Source organism: Molothrus ater, chromosome 6, assembly GCF_012460135.2.
Source record: "Molothrus ater isolate BHLD 08-10-18 breed brown headed cowbird chromosome 6, BPBGC_Mater_1.1, whole genome shotgun sequence".
Lineage (NCBI taxonomy): Eukaryota > Metazoa > Chordata > Aves > Passeriformes > Icteridae > Molothrus > Molothrus ater.
Genome location: NC_050483.2, coordinates 1,975,913 through 1,996,274, shown reverse-complemented (window position 1 = coordinate 1,996,274; position 20,362 = coordinate 1,975,913). Strand labels below are relative to the sequence as shown.

General features: G+C 41.0%; 1 protein-coding gene across 2 annotated transcripts in view; it reads right to left on the bottom strand.

The window, feature by feature from the left end:
- Positions 1-20,362, bottom strand: part of NAV2 (neuron navigator 2) — a 213,198-nt gene that overhangs the window by 75,624 nt on the left and 117,212 nt on the right. For both annotated transcript variants that reach the window (XM_054515028.1, XM_036383390.1), the window contains one exon: positions 10,533-10,655. In XM_054515028.1, coding sequence (XP_054371003.1) covers positions 10,533-10,655 — 123 coding nt within the window. The remainder of the gene's footprint in view (positions 1-10,532; positions 10,656-20,362) is intronic.

Sequence of the window (20,362 nt, the reverse complement as noted above, 5' to 3'; positions counted from 1 at the left end):
TCATGTTATGAAGAGTATTTCTAGCTGCAAGTCTCATAACAAGAATAAATCAACCTTGACAATGAACATGAAAGAGGGAATGAAACCTTTTTGAACACTCAAGGTGGTTTGCTCATTTCCCCCAAACCAAAACGAATGAATTAGTTGATATATCTAAAAATTAACTTAAACTAACAACATAATCAGGAAAGATAAACTTTAAAGTTAAAATTAGATTAAAAATATTAAAATATTACTTGGGGCTGATGAGAGCACATGGTAACTCCACAGTAGCTGCTGAGCTGAGCCTTTGTACGTTAAGGAACAACAAAAAAATAACATATTGTTAAAAAGAGCTGACCTCAGCCCTTGGACTTTGCTCAGGCACTAATCAGACTTCCAATGTTTAGCATTCATCCCCTGGCTACTTATTGACCATCTATACCTGGACACACATAAACACAGCCTCTAGCAAAGGGGTGGTTACTGAGGCTCCCCGTGCTAACCCTGCACACAGGTTTCACACATTCCAATGCCACTTATGTCCAATTAATTAGCCTCAAACTGCAGCAATCAGTTTAAATAAAATTAGATGTTTTACTTATAGTGAGAATATATTTTAAAAAACCGTTGAGTAATAAAAACAAATTACACAACTTCTCATAATACTGCAGTAGCAGCACAATGTCACTCCAAGTGTTTCCACTGTGGAGTGTGCAATTATTTATCCTGGCCAAATGTATATTTAACTGCATATACTTAAGCAACATAAGAACATCATGTGGAAGCCTTAATGCCTGTTTATACAATAGCAGAGTGTTTTTAAGCCCCATGGAGCTGTGTAGCACTGAGCAGTTTAAGCCTCAGGATGTTGGAGCTCAGTGCAGAAAGATCAGGAGCAAAGTGACTGCTTGTTCTGTGGAGTCTCAACATCACTGTGAATCTTATTAGCTGTCATAAAAAGGTCACAAAGTCACCTTATCATACTGCTGAAAAATCCCTACGTCGTGAGGAGGCTGAGGACTTAAGAGAAACAGGATAGGATCTACAGATAAGAAGTGTATGGACCCCCAGTATGGAATATCTAGTTGGACACCAAGGAAATTATCATGACACCAAGGAATGACACGACATAAGCTGCAGCTCCAAGAATCCTGGGGCAGCAAATAAATAGTTACAGTCTTTTGTCCCTGTCCCTCCACTCGCCAACTGGTGAAATGCAGCACCGCTGCTGCACAGAGGGGGAATTTCCTTCCATTGGGCACAGACATTCATTCCATATGGTCCATACACTCTGTCCTCTGCACTTCTGCCTGTGGACATACATGGGAAATGGGACATTCCCTGCTCTTTGAAAACCCAGCTATAAGTGACATATAAGGCCTGTGGCAGAAGGAAAAGAGTGCACCTCTTTGTGAAGTGCCATGGAAACAGGGAAGGAACCTTCATTTTAGCTGAAGGCATCTTCTGCCCCCACAAGTGCCAGGTCAGGGATGCTTTTACTTTCTTTGGTATCAATAAGCCCAAAAGCACCCCCTTGCTTACTTCATTACCTTCTAAAAACATAGGAGCTGCCATTCAGGACAGCTGAAGGAGGTAACTGCAAAATATTGAGAATTTCAAATATGAGCCTAAAGTTGTAGATACCTTGGAGTTTCTTCTGCCATGCTGGAGGTGTGGATATTTATTGGACATACCAGTGTAGTAGTACCATCCAGCTTCAGACATTTAACTGTCCAATGTAGGAGTCTCATTACCATGTATATGCAATGGACCAAAGTATCCAGATATTCTGAATTCCTTGGAGGGGTCTCACTGATGGAGACCCTTCTCCCCACCTGCAGTGTTTGAAATCTCTTCACTGGAGGGGACAAAAATGGGACTAAACGATGGAAGGAAGAAAGAAAGCAAGCTCAGAAGAGCATGCAGAAAGGCAAACACATGCATCTTACATTTGGACTCGGAATTCTGATATGATTTTCTAAACAATACCATTACAGGAAACATTCACCTGCTAAAAAGGAAGCTTAGATCCTGGCTATTAACATTAATGTTTCTATTACCATGGAAGCAAACACTAATAAACTATTGTTATAATCACAGGACAATACATAGCTGTATACTAGGAAGAAAAATAAATACTGAAATTTACAATTATGGACAACAAAGACAGACAAACTAAGATCAAAAGGTGAATGTTTAAGAAAAAATCACCAGTCTAGAAATTTGCTTCACAGCCACAATGAGCTTCCACGCTCCTCAAACCCCCAAACTGGGATTCTGCTTTGGGAGGCTGACAGCTGTCTGCTATTAGTTTTATCTATTCAATCTCCAAATCCCAAACTCAGAGGTTACTGGTGTAGGTCAGTTGTGAGACTGTGTTGACTCTCTTGCCATTTGACATGGAAAACCAAACAACAAAGTCTGCTCTGTGTCAGCAAGCATTTCACATTCTTCGGTTTGTCATGCAAAGCACAAAGACCCTGATACAGTTCAAAATGCTCTTTGTATCTACAATCTTGTTTACCCTCGGAATACAAGCTTAATTTCCCACATGTCTAAAGTGTTTTGAAAGCCACTTCATGCAACAGAAAAGACAGTGCTAATCTCTGGCAGTGGAACCAGAAATAGAGGGTTTCAGAAGAGCCTCTAAATCAGCACTGACATCAACTTTACACTTATATACTTTGAGCGAGGGTGTGTGAAAGGAAGCATCTCTTCAGGAAAATCTAGATGTAAATTATTCATCTGCTTTAATCAGGCAGTTCTCCCTGTTTACACAGAATCAGCACCAACAGTTCTGGAAAAGGCAAGGTCCCTTCACCTGTGCAGCCTTCCAGGGAAGCTCAAACTGTTTGCATGGGCAAAAAGAAAAGCCTGGCTTAGTCACCATGAATTGCTCCCTTGAGGGCACCTCCCACCTTCCTTTAGCTTTGTAGTGAACAGCAGCTGCTGGCCTAAACATTTTACTCAGATGCTACAGGAGAGATGTAAATATGCCCTTAAAATATAAAGGAGTGCAGAGTGAGAATCACAGCTACAAAAGCAAGGGGCATGACACCAAGGGTGAGGTTTCAACTAGAAATGCAGCTCCTAAAGCCTAGGTCCAGACTATCTCTTACATATGTTTACATCTAATCAAAACAGGCAATTCTGAAGAGGATTAGAACTTGAGTGATAACCAAGCATGTGAAGATTGCCCAATCAAATTACTTTGGAGGGAAGAGCTTGCAGTTGTAGGGTGTTTTGTTTGGTTGGTTTTAGTACTGAGTGGTAAATTCTTAGAAGTGGCACCTTCTCGTATGAAGAATTCTTGAAAAAGGCAAAGAACTGCTCTCAGTGCCTTGTCAGCCTGTGGAGATACTAAACCAGGTATTAGAGAATACCTGAGTACCCAAGTAAGAGAAGAACAGGATAATTCTTGGCTTCTTGAATGCACACAGGTCTGTACTGCAGTAAAATCTGATCTTTTTTTGTGGCCATGAATACATAAAGAAGGAACTGTCCCCAAGGAAAACCAATTCTAATTGTACAAAAAGTCAGTTAACTTATAGGTATAAAACTGCTTTGCAGCTAGCCCCCACAAGTCAGTCATACATCTGCTACTGCTACATGATGTGGTATTTTGGAGCCTGGATAGAATTTTCTACACAAACACAATCTCAGCTGAAAAATTACCTACTTCCTTAAGTCATCCCCTCCTCAAAACTCTCTCTAGCCTTCCAACAGCTTCCAACCTCACTAAGTTGGTTGTTGGAATCCCACTCTTAGCTGCCATCATGCAAAGAGTAAAATTAGACCAAGCCTAAGAAACAAATGAAACTTTCAAACCTGTTTCCATTCCATTATGCCTCTCTGAACAGAACTAACACTACCAAATCCTACAGAAGCACTGCCCAGAATACTCTGTCCAGTGTACCACACGTACATCCCCCAAAATAATGTGTAAAAAGAAAAACATTGTGTCTACTGAACAAACTCACACAAAGCTTGTGCTACGAAATGAAAATATTTGCTTCTAGACCTGACGAAAACTTCACAAGTATTTTGTTGTCTTTTAGACCACTGAAACAGATCTGTCAAAGACACTGCTTCCCTTGACTAACCTTGGCATGTTTGTATGTGGAGTGTCCTTTTCTTCCTTTTGGTAATGCTCATTTCAGCCCCCTGGTACAGCTGCTACACCTTTGTTTTGAACTACTAGTTGTTGCTTAACTTTGCAATTACTCTATGGAATCTAAAACCACTTTGGATTGCAGCTTGTGAAAAGATTCCTTGGAAAATAAAAGTATATGGTATTGTGATTCTAATCAGCAGATCCCAGGGCCATAAACTTCAAAGAATCTTTGCAATGTGAATGTCTCCTGCTTCTGAGAGTCAGTTTTCAAGATAAATATATGGGATCTCTCAAAGACAGAGAGATGGATATCTACAGGTACCAAGGTACAATTCACATATTTAGAAGCAATAGCACATTTTTCTAATTTAGTGATAAAATCCAAACAGATGGTCAAACAGGGCAGATAATCTGCTGGGCATGAATCATCTCACCAGTCCTGTGACTTTGCTGTTAAGCAACTCTAGATGGGCATATATTCACAAACTGCAGTGACTCACAGCAGAGACACAGCTAGCAAGGAATGCTCAAAACCACTTTTTATCCACATTATCCTAAAAAAACATAGAGAGTTAAAGTTATTTTTAGGAAATTATGTTTATTTAGTGTACAGGATCCTTATACAGGGGTGTTTCACTGTCCCAGTAAGGAAAAGAAATGGGCAAAGTGGAGCTTGTAATTTATCTTAAATGTAGCAACTTAATTCAACTGCAACTGCCAGGGTGTTCTGGAAGTGAACTGATGGCATGGAATCTTCCAGGCAGAGTGGAAATAGTGTGGCAGCAGCTTCCTCAGCTGAGACCTCCTGAGGTCTGTAGGTGACTTCAGTGGACGTAGTTCCTCCTTCTCCTGACAGAAGGGACATCCTCCCCCTGCAAACCCATTGACACAGAACACCAGAGGAATCTCCCTGCAATTCCTTTACAGGGAAACTCCACAAACATGTCAACACTCCTGAGACAGCACTGCAGGGCAGGGAGATGCAGCAGGGGAAGGACATGATGGGAATTCCACTGCCATTACGAGGCAGGAATATCTATATTTCTACACATTATTATAGCAATGGGGTCCACCTGAACCTTAAGATATAATCCAGTCATGTTCTAACAATTCAGGATGAAGACTACCCAGTCAATGTGTCTATAGATATCTATTCCAGAACCATTTTCTCTGGTTTGCCCCTTTTCTTATGTATTGTGGTGCCACTGCTAGAGCAGTAGAATCCAGCAATGATGAGATGGGGAGTGATGGAGGAGTTCTGCTACACCTTCATTTAACTTCAGCTTCACTGTCTCAATTAAGAAGAAAAACTGAAACCACAGTCAGGACTTTGAGCTGTCTTATCCTACCATAAAACTACATAAAGGATATCTTAACAAAAATTTCCTTTTTTTTCCATTTCCTTATTTCCATTGTCTACAATAAATTAGCACGTAACAAAAAAAAAAAAAAGGAAATTTGGTGCAGCTTAAAGGAAATTTGATGCAAACTTCTTAAGCAACATCCATCAGCACCATGACTCTAATTCTGCTTTCAGTGGAATCTGCCTCCTTTCAGTGACATCTTCTCTCCTCACTTTTCAAAACAGGCCAGTATTTCCCCTAACTTGATGACTTGCTTCAGCTTGCTTTTCAGCCCTTCTGAAGTGTGATCCAAATCCCCTTGGTTGTGAAGGCAATCCAACAATCTCCCTGCACCACCAAGAACTAGCCCATCTTTTAGTAATCTCATCACTGTAGCAGGATTCAAGAAATTAAATTGCAATTAGTGAATTTAAACATATGCCAGACAAAGGGGTTTACTTCACAAATGTGAAATACTGTCTACTACCTGAGCCAAGACACATGAATAATTTTAATCTGTTTTTATAAAATGCAAAATAGCAGCAAAATACTACTCTTCAGCTATTTTTGAAAGCCATAATTTTTACCATTTGTACTGCACTTAATGACATTCTTATTAATAGCAAAGTATGAGTGCTCTGCATGGAATGTCCTCCGGCTTTCTGCTTGGTTTCTGCTTCACTTCCAATTCTTCTTTCCTGTCCATCTCCTGTCCAGGGTCCACAGTCTCCCCTGGGATTACGCAAAGATCTTTCCAAAAGCAGGAAATATGTCTAAAATGCTGACTGCCAGGAAGCAGCTTCAGTCACAAATCTGCCTAGGAGTTAATCTGAATGTGGGCTTGTTTTTAACCAAGCTGCATTCATCAGATGTGATCAGGATACAGACACACTTTTGAAGAGCAAGCTCAGCACTGTTTTACCTACAGTCCATCAATGCTGTAGCTGCTGGAAGCACCAAGACAACACAATCCACTCCTGACAAGTCATTACAATCAGGAGCTGGAAAAAGCTTTCTGTGGCTTTATGCAGAGCCAGGTAATGCATGCAACCTCAAATAGAACTGTAAAAGGGAAGCAAAGTTAATCATGCTCAGCAGTAGGTTTTTAAGCACTTCATCAGTGATGATTTTTAAAAGGTCACATAGACACTTCCTTAATAGCATTAAAGTTACTCTTGACAAGCTCACATCAGACTCTCCTGTCCCAGCTGCAAGTTTGTGATAAATCAGGTCTGAATAACCTCCTCTAAATAACAGCTTACACAGGTAAGCAACTACAGAAAGATGAATTCAGATCTAATTTACCTACACATATTACAAACTCAAGTTATATATATGAAGGCAAGGGCCAGATTTAGTCTCAGATGGAGCAGCTGTGTCTGACAATGTGAAATCAACTTAAATAACCAGATGGCACACACCATGTCCATATATACAGAATGGACAAAACAATAGGATATTTATTTCCAACCTTGAAAAAAATAATCCCAAACTAAATTAAAAAAACAACCACAAACTAAATAAAAAGGTATTTTAATGCCTTTTTAAATTTAAAATGCCTTTGTTCTAGGCAAACTGAAATTATCTTGAAGTCAGAAAGTAAGCTCAGCTGTGTTGTGCAATGATTCCATTAACCTTGCAATCAAGCATTAAATTCAATGCCCTTGTTTGGATTTCCCTGCTGCAGGGGAAAATGTAAGGTCTGTGCTTTACCTTACCTGAGCCAATGAGTAAAAGCCTCACAACTAAACTTCTACAACTAATAGCATAAGAAACTAAAGTTGCTAGCATATTGCAAAAATTCTTCTGATAACTTTTTAATGATTAACCTCATGCCCACAGGTTCACAGTCTTTCACACTTGTTCTCCCATGCATTCAATTAACATCTGCTTTGAACAAGTTAAATTGAATCTTAATATGTTTTCTGCATGTACCAATAAAGCAACTCAGCACCTCTGCTCACTGCCTCACAGAATGAAGAAAACAATTAGATACTGCACAGTTTTAGTCAACTCCTTTTCCTGATGTCCATTTTCACCCCAGAAAACACCTTGAACTAAGATTAATTTTTTGTTTAAACTGAACATCATGGTCACCCAGCAAGCAAAGAGGAGCTCTTTTTAAATCATTGCCCTACTGTCAGAAACCCCTCATCTCCTGCACAAGGTATTATATTCTAAATAGAAAAGACTAAATAATCAAAGCAACACATCATAGTATTACTAGCTCTGGGACCAAGGGTAATTCTTCTGCCATGCAGAGTGTTCATTGTGTGTAAAGTCTCTCCCCCTCCAAGTGAACTGAAAGCATGGTTTTCAAAGCTGAAACAAATGACAACCTAGGGATTGCACTTCAGCCCCATTCTAGGTGTAGTACATTCAAACACAAATAATCCCTCTTGTCAAATGTTCCTAATTGGTGCCTGATGTGTGGCATCTTCAGGAAAGGAGTTCAGCAAACAAGAAGTGTTGCAAGCACAGAAAATATTGGATGAGGGAAGGAACCAATGACAGGAATTGGTTCCTATTACTGACCCTCCAGAAAAGCTGTTACTTAAACAACAATATACTTTATCTTAGACAAATGCTGAATTTTAAACAGATGCTTTTGCTACTGTGGCAATATTGGTTCAGAAGCCACAGCAGCAGAAGAGGATGACACTTGATTCCTCTCCAGCTGCATCACAAGGCGGCAACACCCTCACCCATAGAACAGCAGTGAGTGCTGGTTGGGTTTCAGGCTGCAAATTTCAGAAAGAGATATGAGCTCCTGGAAAAATCCAGGCATATTTTACAACTGGCAAGCATATGTTGACCTGTAATTCAAACTGAGCTAGGATTCTCTGAGAGGTTTTAGTTCTTTTGTTTACATTTGACATCCTGCTCTTTGCTAATATTGCAAGGACACCAAAGCAGATTTAGTTCTAAATCTTGGCAGATTTAGATTTAGTTTGCTTAGAAAACAAGGCTAGATTCTCCATCACTTGTGTTTCCTTAGTAATATATGCATCACAGTGAATAAAGCATCAGTCATACCAAGCTCAGTCATGTCCTGGGAATGACTTAGAGATAGCAAAAAGAAAAAACCTCTTAATTCAAAAATTGGTTTGAGCATGCACCTCAAAAGTCATTTTTTATACTTAGAGGCCCCTCATGGAAGAAAAAGGATACAGGTCACTTACTGCATCAGCAGTAATGCTGATCAGGCTATGGAAGGGAAAGAAGCAGCCATATGCTGACCTTGTTAAAAGCAACAGTATTTAACCCATTTATATCAACATTAATAGAATATTTCACTGGGTTCCTTTGTGACTGCACTCCCATGAATTATGGATTTCCAGTCCTCTAATTCTTGACATTTGGCCTTCACTGCTCACATTGAATCACTGGAATTGGAGGAGAATCAATGGACATGAGAAGAGGACTCTGTCATTTCTATTTCAAGCACTACTAAAACAGGAGTTTAAGTTAAAGCTTAAAACACTTTCTTGTGCTGTGTCCCATCCACAAAAACACTGGGGAGATTCCAGCAAAGCACTCAGGAGACACAAAACCAGCATTTCTCCTGACACCTCTATGAACACAAAGCCTAAAATACTCAGGTGTAAGAGCCTGAGATGAGAGATGTGGGACCCCAGGCAGCTCTTCAAAATGCTGTTTATTGTGTACAGCAGTCCAGGGCCATGGGTGACAGAGCCATGCCTACAGCTGTCAGCTCCAGCTACAGGCAAGCCTGAAGACCCTTTAGTTCTGGTTACAATGCATCATTTCTTTTTCTTTGCTGACCATCTTACATAACAAGCAATCAGCATCATCTACAACACCTTTGCTATTACCTGTAGCCTATCATAACCACCATCAATACCATATTATGGTCAATATTATCCAATCACATGAGTTAGTGTGTTACAGTTTAAGCTTAAAGTAGTTTTTCAGTTTTCTTGGGGTGGAAAATTCTTTGACCTTTCTTCTGCTCGACATATCGGCATGTTTGTTTGTCTGTGGTATCTTTCTGCTTTTCCTAAGACCTATTTCTGCTTGGTAAAAACATCTTTTTTGGTAGTGGCCAACATATCCTTTGCTCTAGTCATAAAACAGAGGAGATTCCTTCCAACTCAACTTAGCCTTTGCTTTCTTAATTGTGGTGTTACATGTTAGTCAAATGGTTTGCTCTGTCTCACCCCTTGAAAATGTAGGCTTTGTTCCAAGCCTGTGATCCTCCCCTGCAGTATCATGGATCTGCAATCCCATTGGCCCAAGTCTTATTCTGTGCCCACTTTGAATGTCCCTGTTAAGCTGTGGGGGGAGACCACAGAGGCTCTCTTGGCCCTTTTTCCCCTTGGCTCTCCCTCTCTCCCCCCTCCTTCCCATTCCCCCCTTTTCCCTCAGAAGCCAGGCTGCTCCCAGGGGTGGGACCCCCAATAAATCCTCATCTAATTAGCACTCTCAGAAGCTGTGTGGAGTCTCCTTGCCTGCCTGCTGTCACCAGGGAACACACAGCTTAGGGGGGCCCCTGGGGACCCCCCTGGCCTCCCCCCAAACGAACTGCATCAGTCCAACAATTGTCAATTTAGACACCTACTGTTCTTCTATATCTAAACCCGCTTCCACCTCTATTCCATTCGGATATGGGGATAGAATATAAGGAAATAAAGATAGTGTAGGAAGTAATCTCACCCCTAAGGAGTTGCAGCTGGGCCAATTATCAAATATTTGGAGCAGGCCTGACTTTAACAGGCCACAGCTGTAAGCAATGAGAAGAAGAGTGCTATAAAAACATGGGGTGGCTGGGTGAGAAGGGAACTGGAGTGTGTTGGCTACTTGGTGAAGAAGAAAGAGCCAGTGCTCTGAGGAGATGCCCGTAAGAAACACCAAGAAGGTGTGGAACTTTTGTGATAAGGAGACAACAGCATGGAACCCTTGCAATGACAACACCGTTCTCAGGCTCTACATTCAGAGAGCTTTCTACCAAGCACACATATCCGCGAAACTTTCTCGTCAAACTTTCGTCTTTTCCAACGCCCCGGAGAAATTCCCACCCGGGTGCCGAGGGCTGGATCGCCAAGGGTTTGTGCAGCCCCCTCCCTCCCTACCTGTCGGCGTCGCCGAGCCGGAGGGCGGTGCCGCGCTGCAGCGTCTCGCGCACCGTGGCCATGCCGTCGGGCAGCCGGTTCAGCCGCCGCGTGTACAGCCCCAGCCCGCCGTCCGTCAGGTACCTGGGGACAAAACACCCTGCTCAGTATCACAGCACAAATTCACACGTCATAACAGCACCTGTGTTGGGGTTGCTCCGTTTTTAAGTTACACGGAATTAGAAGCAAGCAAACGTCATTCTTGATTATGTCGGAGTTCTCCTCCGTTGGGTTCTCCATTTCACTTTGCACGCTCTCCCATCACCAAAGCTTGAATTTCAACATAAATGTGATGAAGGATACTTAAAGAAATGTAGGGGGATAGAATATAAGAAAATAAAGGTAGTCTAGAAAGTAATCTTACCCCTAAGGAGTTGTAGCTGGGCCAATTATCAAAGATCAGGAACAAGCGACAGCTGTACCCAATGAGAAGAAGAGTGCTATAAAAGAGTGGGTTGGTGTTGAGAAGGGAACTGGAGTCACTTGTCTGCTTTGTGAAGAAGAAAGTCAGTGCTCTGAGGACTGCCCATGAGAAAACACCAAGAAGGTGTGAAATTTTTGCAATAAGGAGACGACAACCTCTGCAATAAGATAGCAACAAAGAAAACCTAACTTTCATTAAGGATACCTATATGGAAGTAATTAAATATTTGTGAGTCCTATCAGTAATGTTCCCTTCTTGCCCAAAATATACACGGTTTGTAATGCCCTGAATTTTTCTGCATGGGCTAAAACACAATCAAAATTTCAAAACTTTTACAAGTTATGTGCAAAAATCACATTGACTTTATCGATGAACAACAAACCTAAAGTATTCCACAACTTACAGAAATCATCATGGATGAAAAGTTTTTTTCAGCCTTCTTAGGCATTAGTAAGTGCCAGGTGTACATATGGCACCTCAGAAATTGCTAAGATAGCACATTTCTTACCTTCTGGTTTAGACAAATGAAAAATTAATGTTAAATTGCACAGAGATGGCACGGAGCGAGCCCTGTGTTACCACCATCAGTTCATCAGCTCATGCAGGTGTAGATGAGCAGCACTGGCAGCTGGGTGAACACACTGTGAGGATTTTCACACACCTGAGACTGAAACAGCTCCAACAACCCCGGCACTAGGGTCACTGTTTCCAGCAGACTGCTGGACAAGCACCATACCCCACAGAGACAGCAGCTGGCAGGACTGTATCTCCTCAATCCCTTAGCCACTCTTAGCAAATCGACAGCAGACCACAGAATAATGTCCAGATACTCAGGACACCTTCCTCTGGCTTAAGAAAGCACACAACTTTCTCTCTGATAGTGAGACAACCCTCACCCACAGCAGGACAGAAGAGATGCTCCGAGCTGCAGGCAGCAGTGTCTCTGCTGGCAAGATCTCACTGTGCACATGTACTTTACCCAACCCAAATTTGATTCCTACATTTATAAAAATGGGATGGTGAGCAGTTGGGAAGCCTTGGCCAATCTGCTGATTTATTAGCGTATAAATCTGTACAGAGCCATCCCAGCAGCAACCCAGGAGTCTCTGTAGAGTCTAACAAAGAGGTTGCCAAGCCCATCAAGTCTATTCCCCATCCAGCAAACCCATGGGGATTCTCCCACCCCATAAACAAAGACTGTAAAAAGCACGAGGAAGAGTTGCACTGTAGCAGGTAGAATTTGCCTCAGGTTTGGCATTCTAACCTGTGTTTGACAGTTTATAAATATTTTATCACGGAAAAATATGTTTTTTCCTGAAGCTACCAAAATAAAGGAGAAGAAGAGAAAAATGGCTTCAGACCATAGTGTTATACAAACATGCGAAGAGTATTTTGCAAAAACATCTAATGTACGTGCACTAATTGGTTTACTGCAGCTACTTGTCTGCACATGAAACAAGTTTCTGTATGAAAACTCTTTGCACGTGTGCTGGAAAACGCAGCTTCTGGCTTTGCTGTCAGATTCCTGGCATCTTGGTCCTTTGATAAAAAAAGATCTGTTACAGCTGAAATAGATTGTTTTTCATACCTATCACTCAGAACATGTGGAAATTAATGTAGTACTCTTAAGAGTTAGCCATGCTGAAATCAATGCCTTTTCACCAGAATCAGCAAATTTTATCTTCTACACAGAAGCCCAGCAAGCTAAAAGATTAGAGTAACACTGCAGTAGCTCAAATTGGAACTGGTTTCAAGCACTGATAAATCTCACATGAGCCAATGGGAGCTGGATGGCTTTAGCACCTCTGACAACTAGATCATGACACTTTTCTAAACAAGTCCATAGTTCATGGCTGTGAAAAAGCACAGCCATAAACAATGACTTTTACCCCCATACCAATAAGACAAGTTTCTTACATGCCAGAACAACACAGGATAGACTTCTGTATTTTGAAACGGGCTTGTGTAATCACAGTTTGAAAGCTTTATGTCTTATTTTTATTTCACACAATATCCTCTACCCAGGAATGTTTAATTCAGAAAAGATGCCAAAACCAATGATGCCTGAAGTCCTGCATGCAACAGCAAGGTGAAGGAACAAGGAAAGGCACTAGCCTCTGAAGTCTGTAGAGAAAAACACATTTAAAATAAATGAAAAAAAACCCTTGTAATTATCCATTGGTTAGCACAGAAGAGATTCAAAGCTCCTGGTGCCACAAACCTCCAGCCATTGCTTTCATTTCCTTCCTCTCCATCCCTTCAAACTTCACCTGCTTGGCTTTAAGAAACTATCTTGCCTTATGAGTACATTATTATTGCTGCAGATTTTTGCTTTATGGGAAAGAAGAATATAATGAGGGCACATTTTCCTAAAAAAAGTCTTCCAGTGTTTTACTCAGTGGGAAACAAGACCAAGGAAATATTATCCTGTATATAACTGTAACAGTATTCAGAGTTATTGGAATTTATTGTGCTATCACATCCACACAATGTGGAACCCAAGAATACTGGCCTCTCCTCTACAATGACACATTGCAGTTCAAACAACTGTACTAGGCCTAAGTGTAATTTATCTAAGTTTTCATATTAAAAACCATTACAAAATTTACACTAAAAGCCTTGCTAGCTTCATGACTGCTAAGAATTCTGCAAGCACATTCAGTGAAAAACAAACAGGACTTAAAAGTATTCTTTTACCTGCCCCAAAATAAGAAGAAGTTTAAATATATTATCTAGGGAAAAGCATAGTATACAGACTCTGACTTTTATAGAGATAGGTAATTGTACAAAAAACTTAATCTCACAGCTGCTTTATGAATGGTACCAACAGCCAGGGAGGAATGACTGCTTTTAATGAAGCTCAATATAATAATATTTAATAAATGGAAAGTGAAACAGTGATGAGGTTGGTTAAAAGGAGTTTCTGATCTTTCCAGGAATTAATGTACAAATACTCATCACTATAGCTTCGCTCTTCATCAGCAAGGGAAAAAGACCAAACCAAATTTCTGTCAATAAGAAAAGACTCAGGTTAAACAAGAGCAGTATTATGCATTTCTAACATACAATTAGTACTTCTAGCCCACTTTCTAGGTGACATTTTTTTCCTATTAGAAAGTGGCTCCCTGCCCTGCATTACAGGCATAAAGTAATTTACTTTGGACAACCTGGACCTTTAAGCTTCTCTTTTCTTTAGCCAAATACAGCCTTTCTGCGCCTCTCAAATTTTGAGTGCCATAACAAGCCCTTCCAAGTGTAATATTTTTAGGGTATTTCTGATGCTGAAGTGATTTATTCCCCTTTCCTGAAAGGCACACTGAAGAAACAGGAATGGGTCATGCCAAGGATCAGCAAAATCCAGTGGGCTGAATCACTTGACTCCTGTCTGCACTCCCTGCTTGCTGACAGATGTAGCCAGCCAACAGCACACTTACTTTTATGGTCAGACAACTCTACCACTTCATATATATTCATTTCACTCCTTAATGCATGAATATGAATTTTCCAAGTTTGAAAACAAACAGCCAAGGGAAAAGCATTCTTTATTTAAGGATTAGGAAGAGAAGGAGCAGCAGGTAAATCAGCAACACATAACAGACCAGGCAAGCCTACCCTGACCTGCTCTGGATCCTGCAGCTCCATAATCCCAATCCCACAAGCAGGAGAACAGCAACATGCCTCAAATGGGACCTGACTGGCAGCTCAGGAGCTCCTGCCTTCATCTTGGTGCTTTGGATTACAGGCTGGTGTGGAAAAAGCTGCCCAGGTGTCTCCTGGGCAGAGAACTTGCCCAGCAATCCAAGAGCTTGAAACTTTAGGAAACAAAAAGCTTGAGGGAATTATTTCATATATCAACATTGGCTTTGACAGGAGGAAATGTTCTCTTATTGATGTAGCAGTAACACTGTTATCCCTAATGCTTTCCTTTAAATCTCCATTTTCGCTAGGCTTCATCTGTCTCGTCATTACAGTCAGTTAAACGAGATCAAGAGGCTTAATGAGCTTTGAGTATCAAAGAACAACTCTGACTTTGCCAGTGCTAAAAACCCACAGCAGAGAGTTCCCCGGTGCTGTTTCTGAAATACGCTGGATGGGATCAAAACCATCCTGTTATTGCAACTAAATGTCCTAAATCTGACTTAAAAAGAAATGCTACCCCAGCAGCTGGATGATGACGACTGCAAATTTCTCAGTTTAATATCAATTTGATCTGCATTTTTCATGTAACACTGGCATTAAACCATATGGGCTTTTCCCATGTTTATATCCCCCAAAGTCTTTCCAATCACTATTCTTGCCTGACTTGAGTCAGTACTTGGTAAGTACTTGATCTCTCTAGCCAAAGGGTTGGACACAGACACTGTCTACAAGCCTGTGGTTGGTTTAAATTCCATTATTGATCCCTGTGAATTTCAACAAGAACATTCAAGAACAGGATTAAGTCCTGAGCTTGCAGGTAGGGACTCCAATACAGTGCCTTAATCCCTAATATTAGACCCTAATATTACAGTTCAGATTCATAGAAAGGCAAACCTGTTTCTCATTTAATAAAATGGAATTTATATTTAAAGTAGCCTATAATTTATAAATTAATAGACTTTTATCCATAATCAGTAACTATTTATAATTAACAAACTAATGAATAAAATATGAATTGTTTTGCAGATGCTTAACCCAAACATAAAGGAGGACCTGAACAAATTACTTGCAGACTCAAAAATCCTAATCACTGCTGGAAAGGAGGAGATACCTGTTCCACCAACAGGTGAGACAGGAAAAATGAGAATATGCAAAACTTAATAAGTATATATTAGTTTCATAGTTTATTTAGAGAAACCTCTCGTGTAAATCACTGATAGTGATTTGGTGCTGCTTATTCAGTCTAGAAGCAAAACAAGTTCATCTCATTAACTACTTAATGCTCAGACCTTTTTCCATGAGAAAAAAAAAAAAAGAGAATCTGCAGAAATAAGTGGCTTCTGTGAAATCAATACTCTTCTGTCTGGATATATATTAAAGATGCCTGGCACATAAGTCCTTCAGCAGCCATCAAATAACAATTTTTGGGCACCACTGTCCAAGGCTATTTTTTTTTCCTATGTCTTCTTAGCTTCATGCAGTCTGCAGGCAAGGAATTCCAAGGACAGTGCAGCCTGTGAGGGAGTTGGGTGGCTGCTGCTCCTCCACATCCATCCTCTGTCAGAACAACAGCTTCTGACAGAGCTTTTGAAGAAACCAGTTTTGTGTGGAATGAGCAGTCTTAGATACCCATAGTCAAAGAGAAGCTGTCAATACTTAATATTGGACTGAAAGGAAGTGTCTCTCATATGGCTGCAGCCATTCCTGCTCCAGAGGAGAGTCTCCAGTGCATGATCCTCTTTCCAACACTCACTCCATCTGTCAGCCAAGGGCACCTTCACCACAAATTCACCTTCACCTCAAGGAGGAGGCCTGCTCCACCACGGCTTTTAAAACTCCTTTTAAAATCTAATCAGCCCAGACAGACTGGAAAACAAGACAAGAGGTCAAATCCTTTCAGGTGTGCAAATGCCACTCTGCACCCCAGGGAAACACAGGTGGAAACTCACACCCACCAAGCAGCTGAAGGCCCACCAGAACCAGGCAGTTGTTCAATGGGGCTTTGCCTGTGGCAATTTTGATTTTAATGCCCAAATTCTTTCTCAGAGTCCATTTCAATGAAAATCCCAGAACTAAGCTATAGAATAAGTGATCCATTTTTCACCACCCTCTTCAATTCAATTCAGGAGAGGAATGTCCAGTGACCAAACAGGATTTAAGGAGGGGGTGCAGCTTCTCTAGAGGTTCTCAGTAGTGTCAACAGCAGAGCAAGAGTAACTCCACAGAGATTTTGGATTATTCCCTCCTGCCCACTCTTTCCCTGCAGATGATCCACATCAACACAGTGTGAATGACTGCATCCCCCTCTACTGGCTAGCCCCGGACTGGGACCTTATTTTGTCCCTTAGAAGCTGTCCCTTCACTCACACTACAACGACCTGTTGGCACTGATGCAGCAGTTCAAACACTGCTGAGGTGTTTCTTACAGAAAAAAGCCCAAAATGGGAAAACTGCTATTAAATGGTATTTTGGTAATTGTTAACAGTAGGTCAGTGTGTAGAAGTAAACAAAAATTAAAAAACCACAGCTATTGCATTCACTGTCTTGATTAACACTACATATGACCTAACATATACTGAAAAAAAAAGCTGATGTATAAGGTTATAACTCATATAACTATGTTGTCTTCCTATGCTGAATCATGCTGCAAGAAAGGTTCTGTGAGAGTGTGTGATCTTAAATATCACTTCAGAAAAATGATAAACGCTGTCCTATTGATGAAGCTGACACAAGAACTATTCCTGAAGTGAGTGCAATATTTAAGAATACTTAAAACACTATAGAAAAGTAAAAACATTGAATATGCTTGTGCAATATCGTACTCCTGTCTCCTGAAAAGAACTGCAAGTATAGTTCTTGGAATAAGAATACTATCTTTATTTAAACATCTGCCAGAATTTTTTTCTTTTCATTTTTACAGCACCAAATCATCTCTCTGACTTTAAATCTAAACTCAGTTGCAACCTTGTTTGCTATAAAGTCAGAAGTTAATGTTTCTTTATTCCTTTTCATGAAAGTCAAACTTTTGAGTTTGCTTGCCTGACCCTTTCATTATTGGTGTTAATTATCCTTTTACCATATACAGATACAATTCTGCAATGTTGGAAAGATCACAATGTAGAAATAGCCAGCCCTAGCAAGATGAAAGGCAGTTCAAATAAACACTCTGCTCTAACACAGAAGAAAAATAACATAAACCTCCTAATGAGTCTTAGACATGTTGAAGTGCTAGAGCCATAAAAGGAATGCAGTTTCACTCATCCACTGCATTTAGATGAAAGCTTATCACTAAAACCATATCATTTAAAGAGCAGTGTCCAGTAAATGACTAATACACAGTAACCCAAAGTGTACAGAAAAAATACAGTGGTAATAACTATGGAAAGATATAGGTCAGAAAAGCCTAGAGATAGAGCATTGAACCAATGCACAGGGCACCCAAATTCTCACTCAGACCAAGATTAGATCAGGCACCCCTGATTTCCAGCCAGCCATGAGTTACCTGGAGCAGGAACCACTCCTGCTGCAGACAGCTTAGAAGGAAAGGGTTTCCCTCACTTGCTGTTACCAACAACAAACTCTCATTAGCAGCAAACTGCAGAGTCCTCCTCCTCCTGTGAAAACTCAGCCCTAGGGAGGTCTGTTATACCACCTGTGACCCTGACATCTAAAGAAAATGCGTCACTGTCTGGCTTTTAAATATGACAAAACCACGGAACAGCTGCAAGAATCCTACAAATACCAACCACACTTGAACATTCTGTGAAATCAGTCCTCAACTTCAGCTCTTTTATGCCTCCCAACAGATGTAACTCCTAAATGTAAGCCTCCTTCAGAACTCTTCTTCAATGATGGTTGTGGTCCATGAAGGGCACAGTGCTTCTGGATGAGTTTGAGACCTGAGCAGAAGCAGGGGCAGAGTCTGAGTCCCCAGCCCAAAGTGGCCTGGTCTCCCTTTTAGCATCCTTCATGCATGTTCCAAATCCAACTGCTCCCAGTGCTTGTAACACAATCCCCAGGGAGCATAAAGGTTTGAATAAACAAGAAGCAATCATAGCTCTATGAGGATTGTGCATGCAAACACATTAAGAGGTTATGGAAACAGAGATGTGGGATGGGAATGTATCGCTACCAAATCATCAAATATGGGAAGATTAATAAAATAGTAAAACGTATCCCCCAACAATAACCACTACACCCACAGGAGGTGGCTGCAAGGAGAATTTTAGCACAGTGCCCTGGCCATTGTTAGAACACAGCTGGAACAGCCATGCTTCTGCAAAAAATTATTTTGACAAAGGCATGTTTGCAGACCCAAAGCCATTTCCTGAGAAAACTTGTGACCAGCGCTAATCAGTACATCCATGCTGTTAATTCTGCATAGAAAGCTGCACACTTCAGGTGATGAAAACAGGGACAGAGCATTAATCAAAGAAAATAATTACAAAAGGCTCTTTTTTTGGATCAACAGCCCTGTTGCTGCATTCCAATAAGAGATATAAAGGAAATTAACTCTACATCTCATTAGAGAAAACTGGGGCTAAGGAGACAAAATAAAAAGGGTAGGAATATGTATGCTAATAGCCAGAGGGAGACTGAAGAGGACAAAAACCTTCTGAACAAATGCAAAAAATCCATGAGAATTAACGTCCTCCACCTGGGACAATCTTTGGGGTAAGAGGGGAGGCAATTCTGGGCTCTGAGGTGCCACCTTCCAATGAGGCTCTGAGCCTCCAGCTTAGCCAGCCACCAAAAGGAGTGGCTTGGGGGCTCGCTCCCCAGCTCACACAAATCCTGCTCCTGTTGCTTCATCACTGGGTTATGTTTTAGACCCTGCAAAAAGGCAACTCCTTACCTTTGATCCACCCCCTGGAGACTTGCTTAGTTTAAGAGCTGTCCTCTGTCCCTTTGGCAAAGATTCTCTTCCTTAACCCTAAGAAAGCAATCCTGGTGTCTGCCAGAGCTCTGCTTGAGCAGACTCATTAAGGGAGGCCAAATGATGCTTCCCATGACCCAGTAAATTTCAGAGAAAGCACCAGGATCACAGGGCTAAACTAGTTTTTCTTGGCTATTGGATTTATTTTGGCTGTAACAAATATTTTGGCTTCCTTCCCTATCAGTTTGCCAATGAAAACACAGATCCAAGGTTTTCAGACTCCGGGATTGTAGCAACTCTGAAAAATGACAAAGTGAAACACATAGCAGCTAATAAAGAGCTATTCATGCTCTAAATACCCTCTTGTGCTGTTCTGCACAGAGTGTAGCTGGGCTTCTGGCAATGTTGAGCCTGTTTGCCCTGCCATTGATCTTGGTGATTTGCTCTGCAGCAAGTCACACAGATACTTTCCTGACAAGCAACCTCTCTGATTTCTAAGCAGTTTATTACTCCTCTCCCACAAAAACACAATGCAATCCTATTTTTTCTTACTATTTGAATTAAACACACATTGGGGAACATAACTTACAGAAAAGGCTACCAAACATCTCCTCACACTAGAGATGGCAACCCAGTGTCATTAGGGGTCACCAAAGGTAACAACCTTGTTTTTTATTCTTCTCCATTAATATTGGAATGCTGTTATTGCAATTTAATCCTGCAATATTCCCTTCTCACATGATTACCCTCCACAGACTGCAACCCCAGGCTTGTGGGGCTGCTTGCAGCAAGGCTCCCTCCAAATGCCCACAAGTGCAACAAGTAAGGAACCCGAAACTGCCCATATCTCCA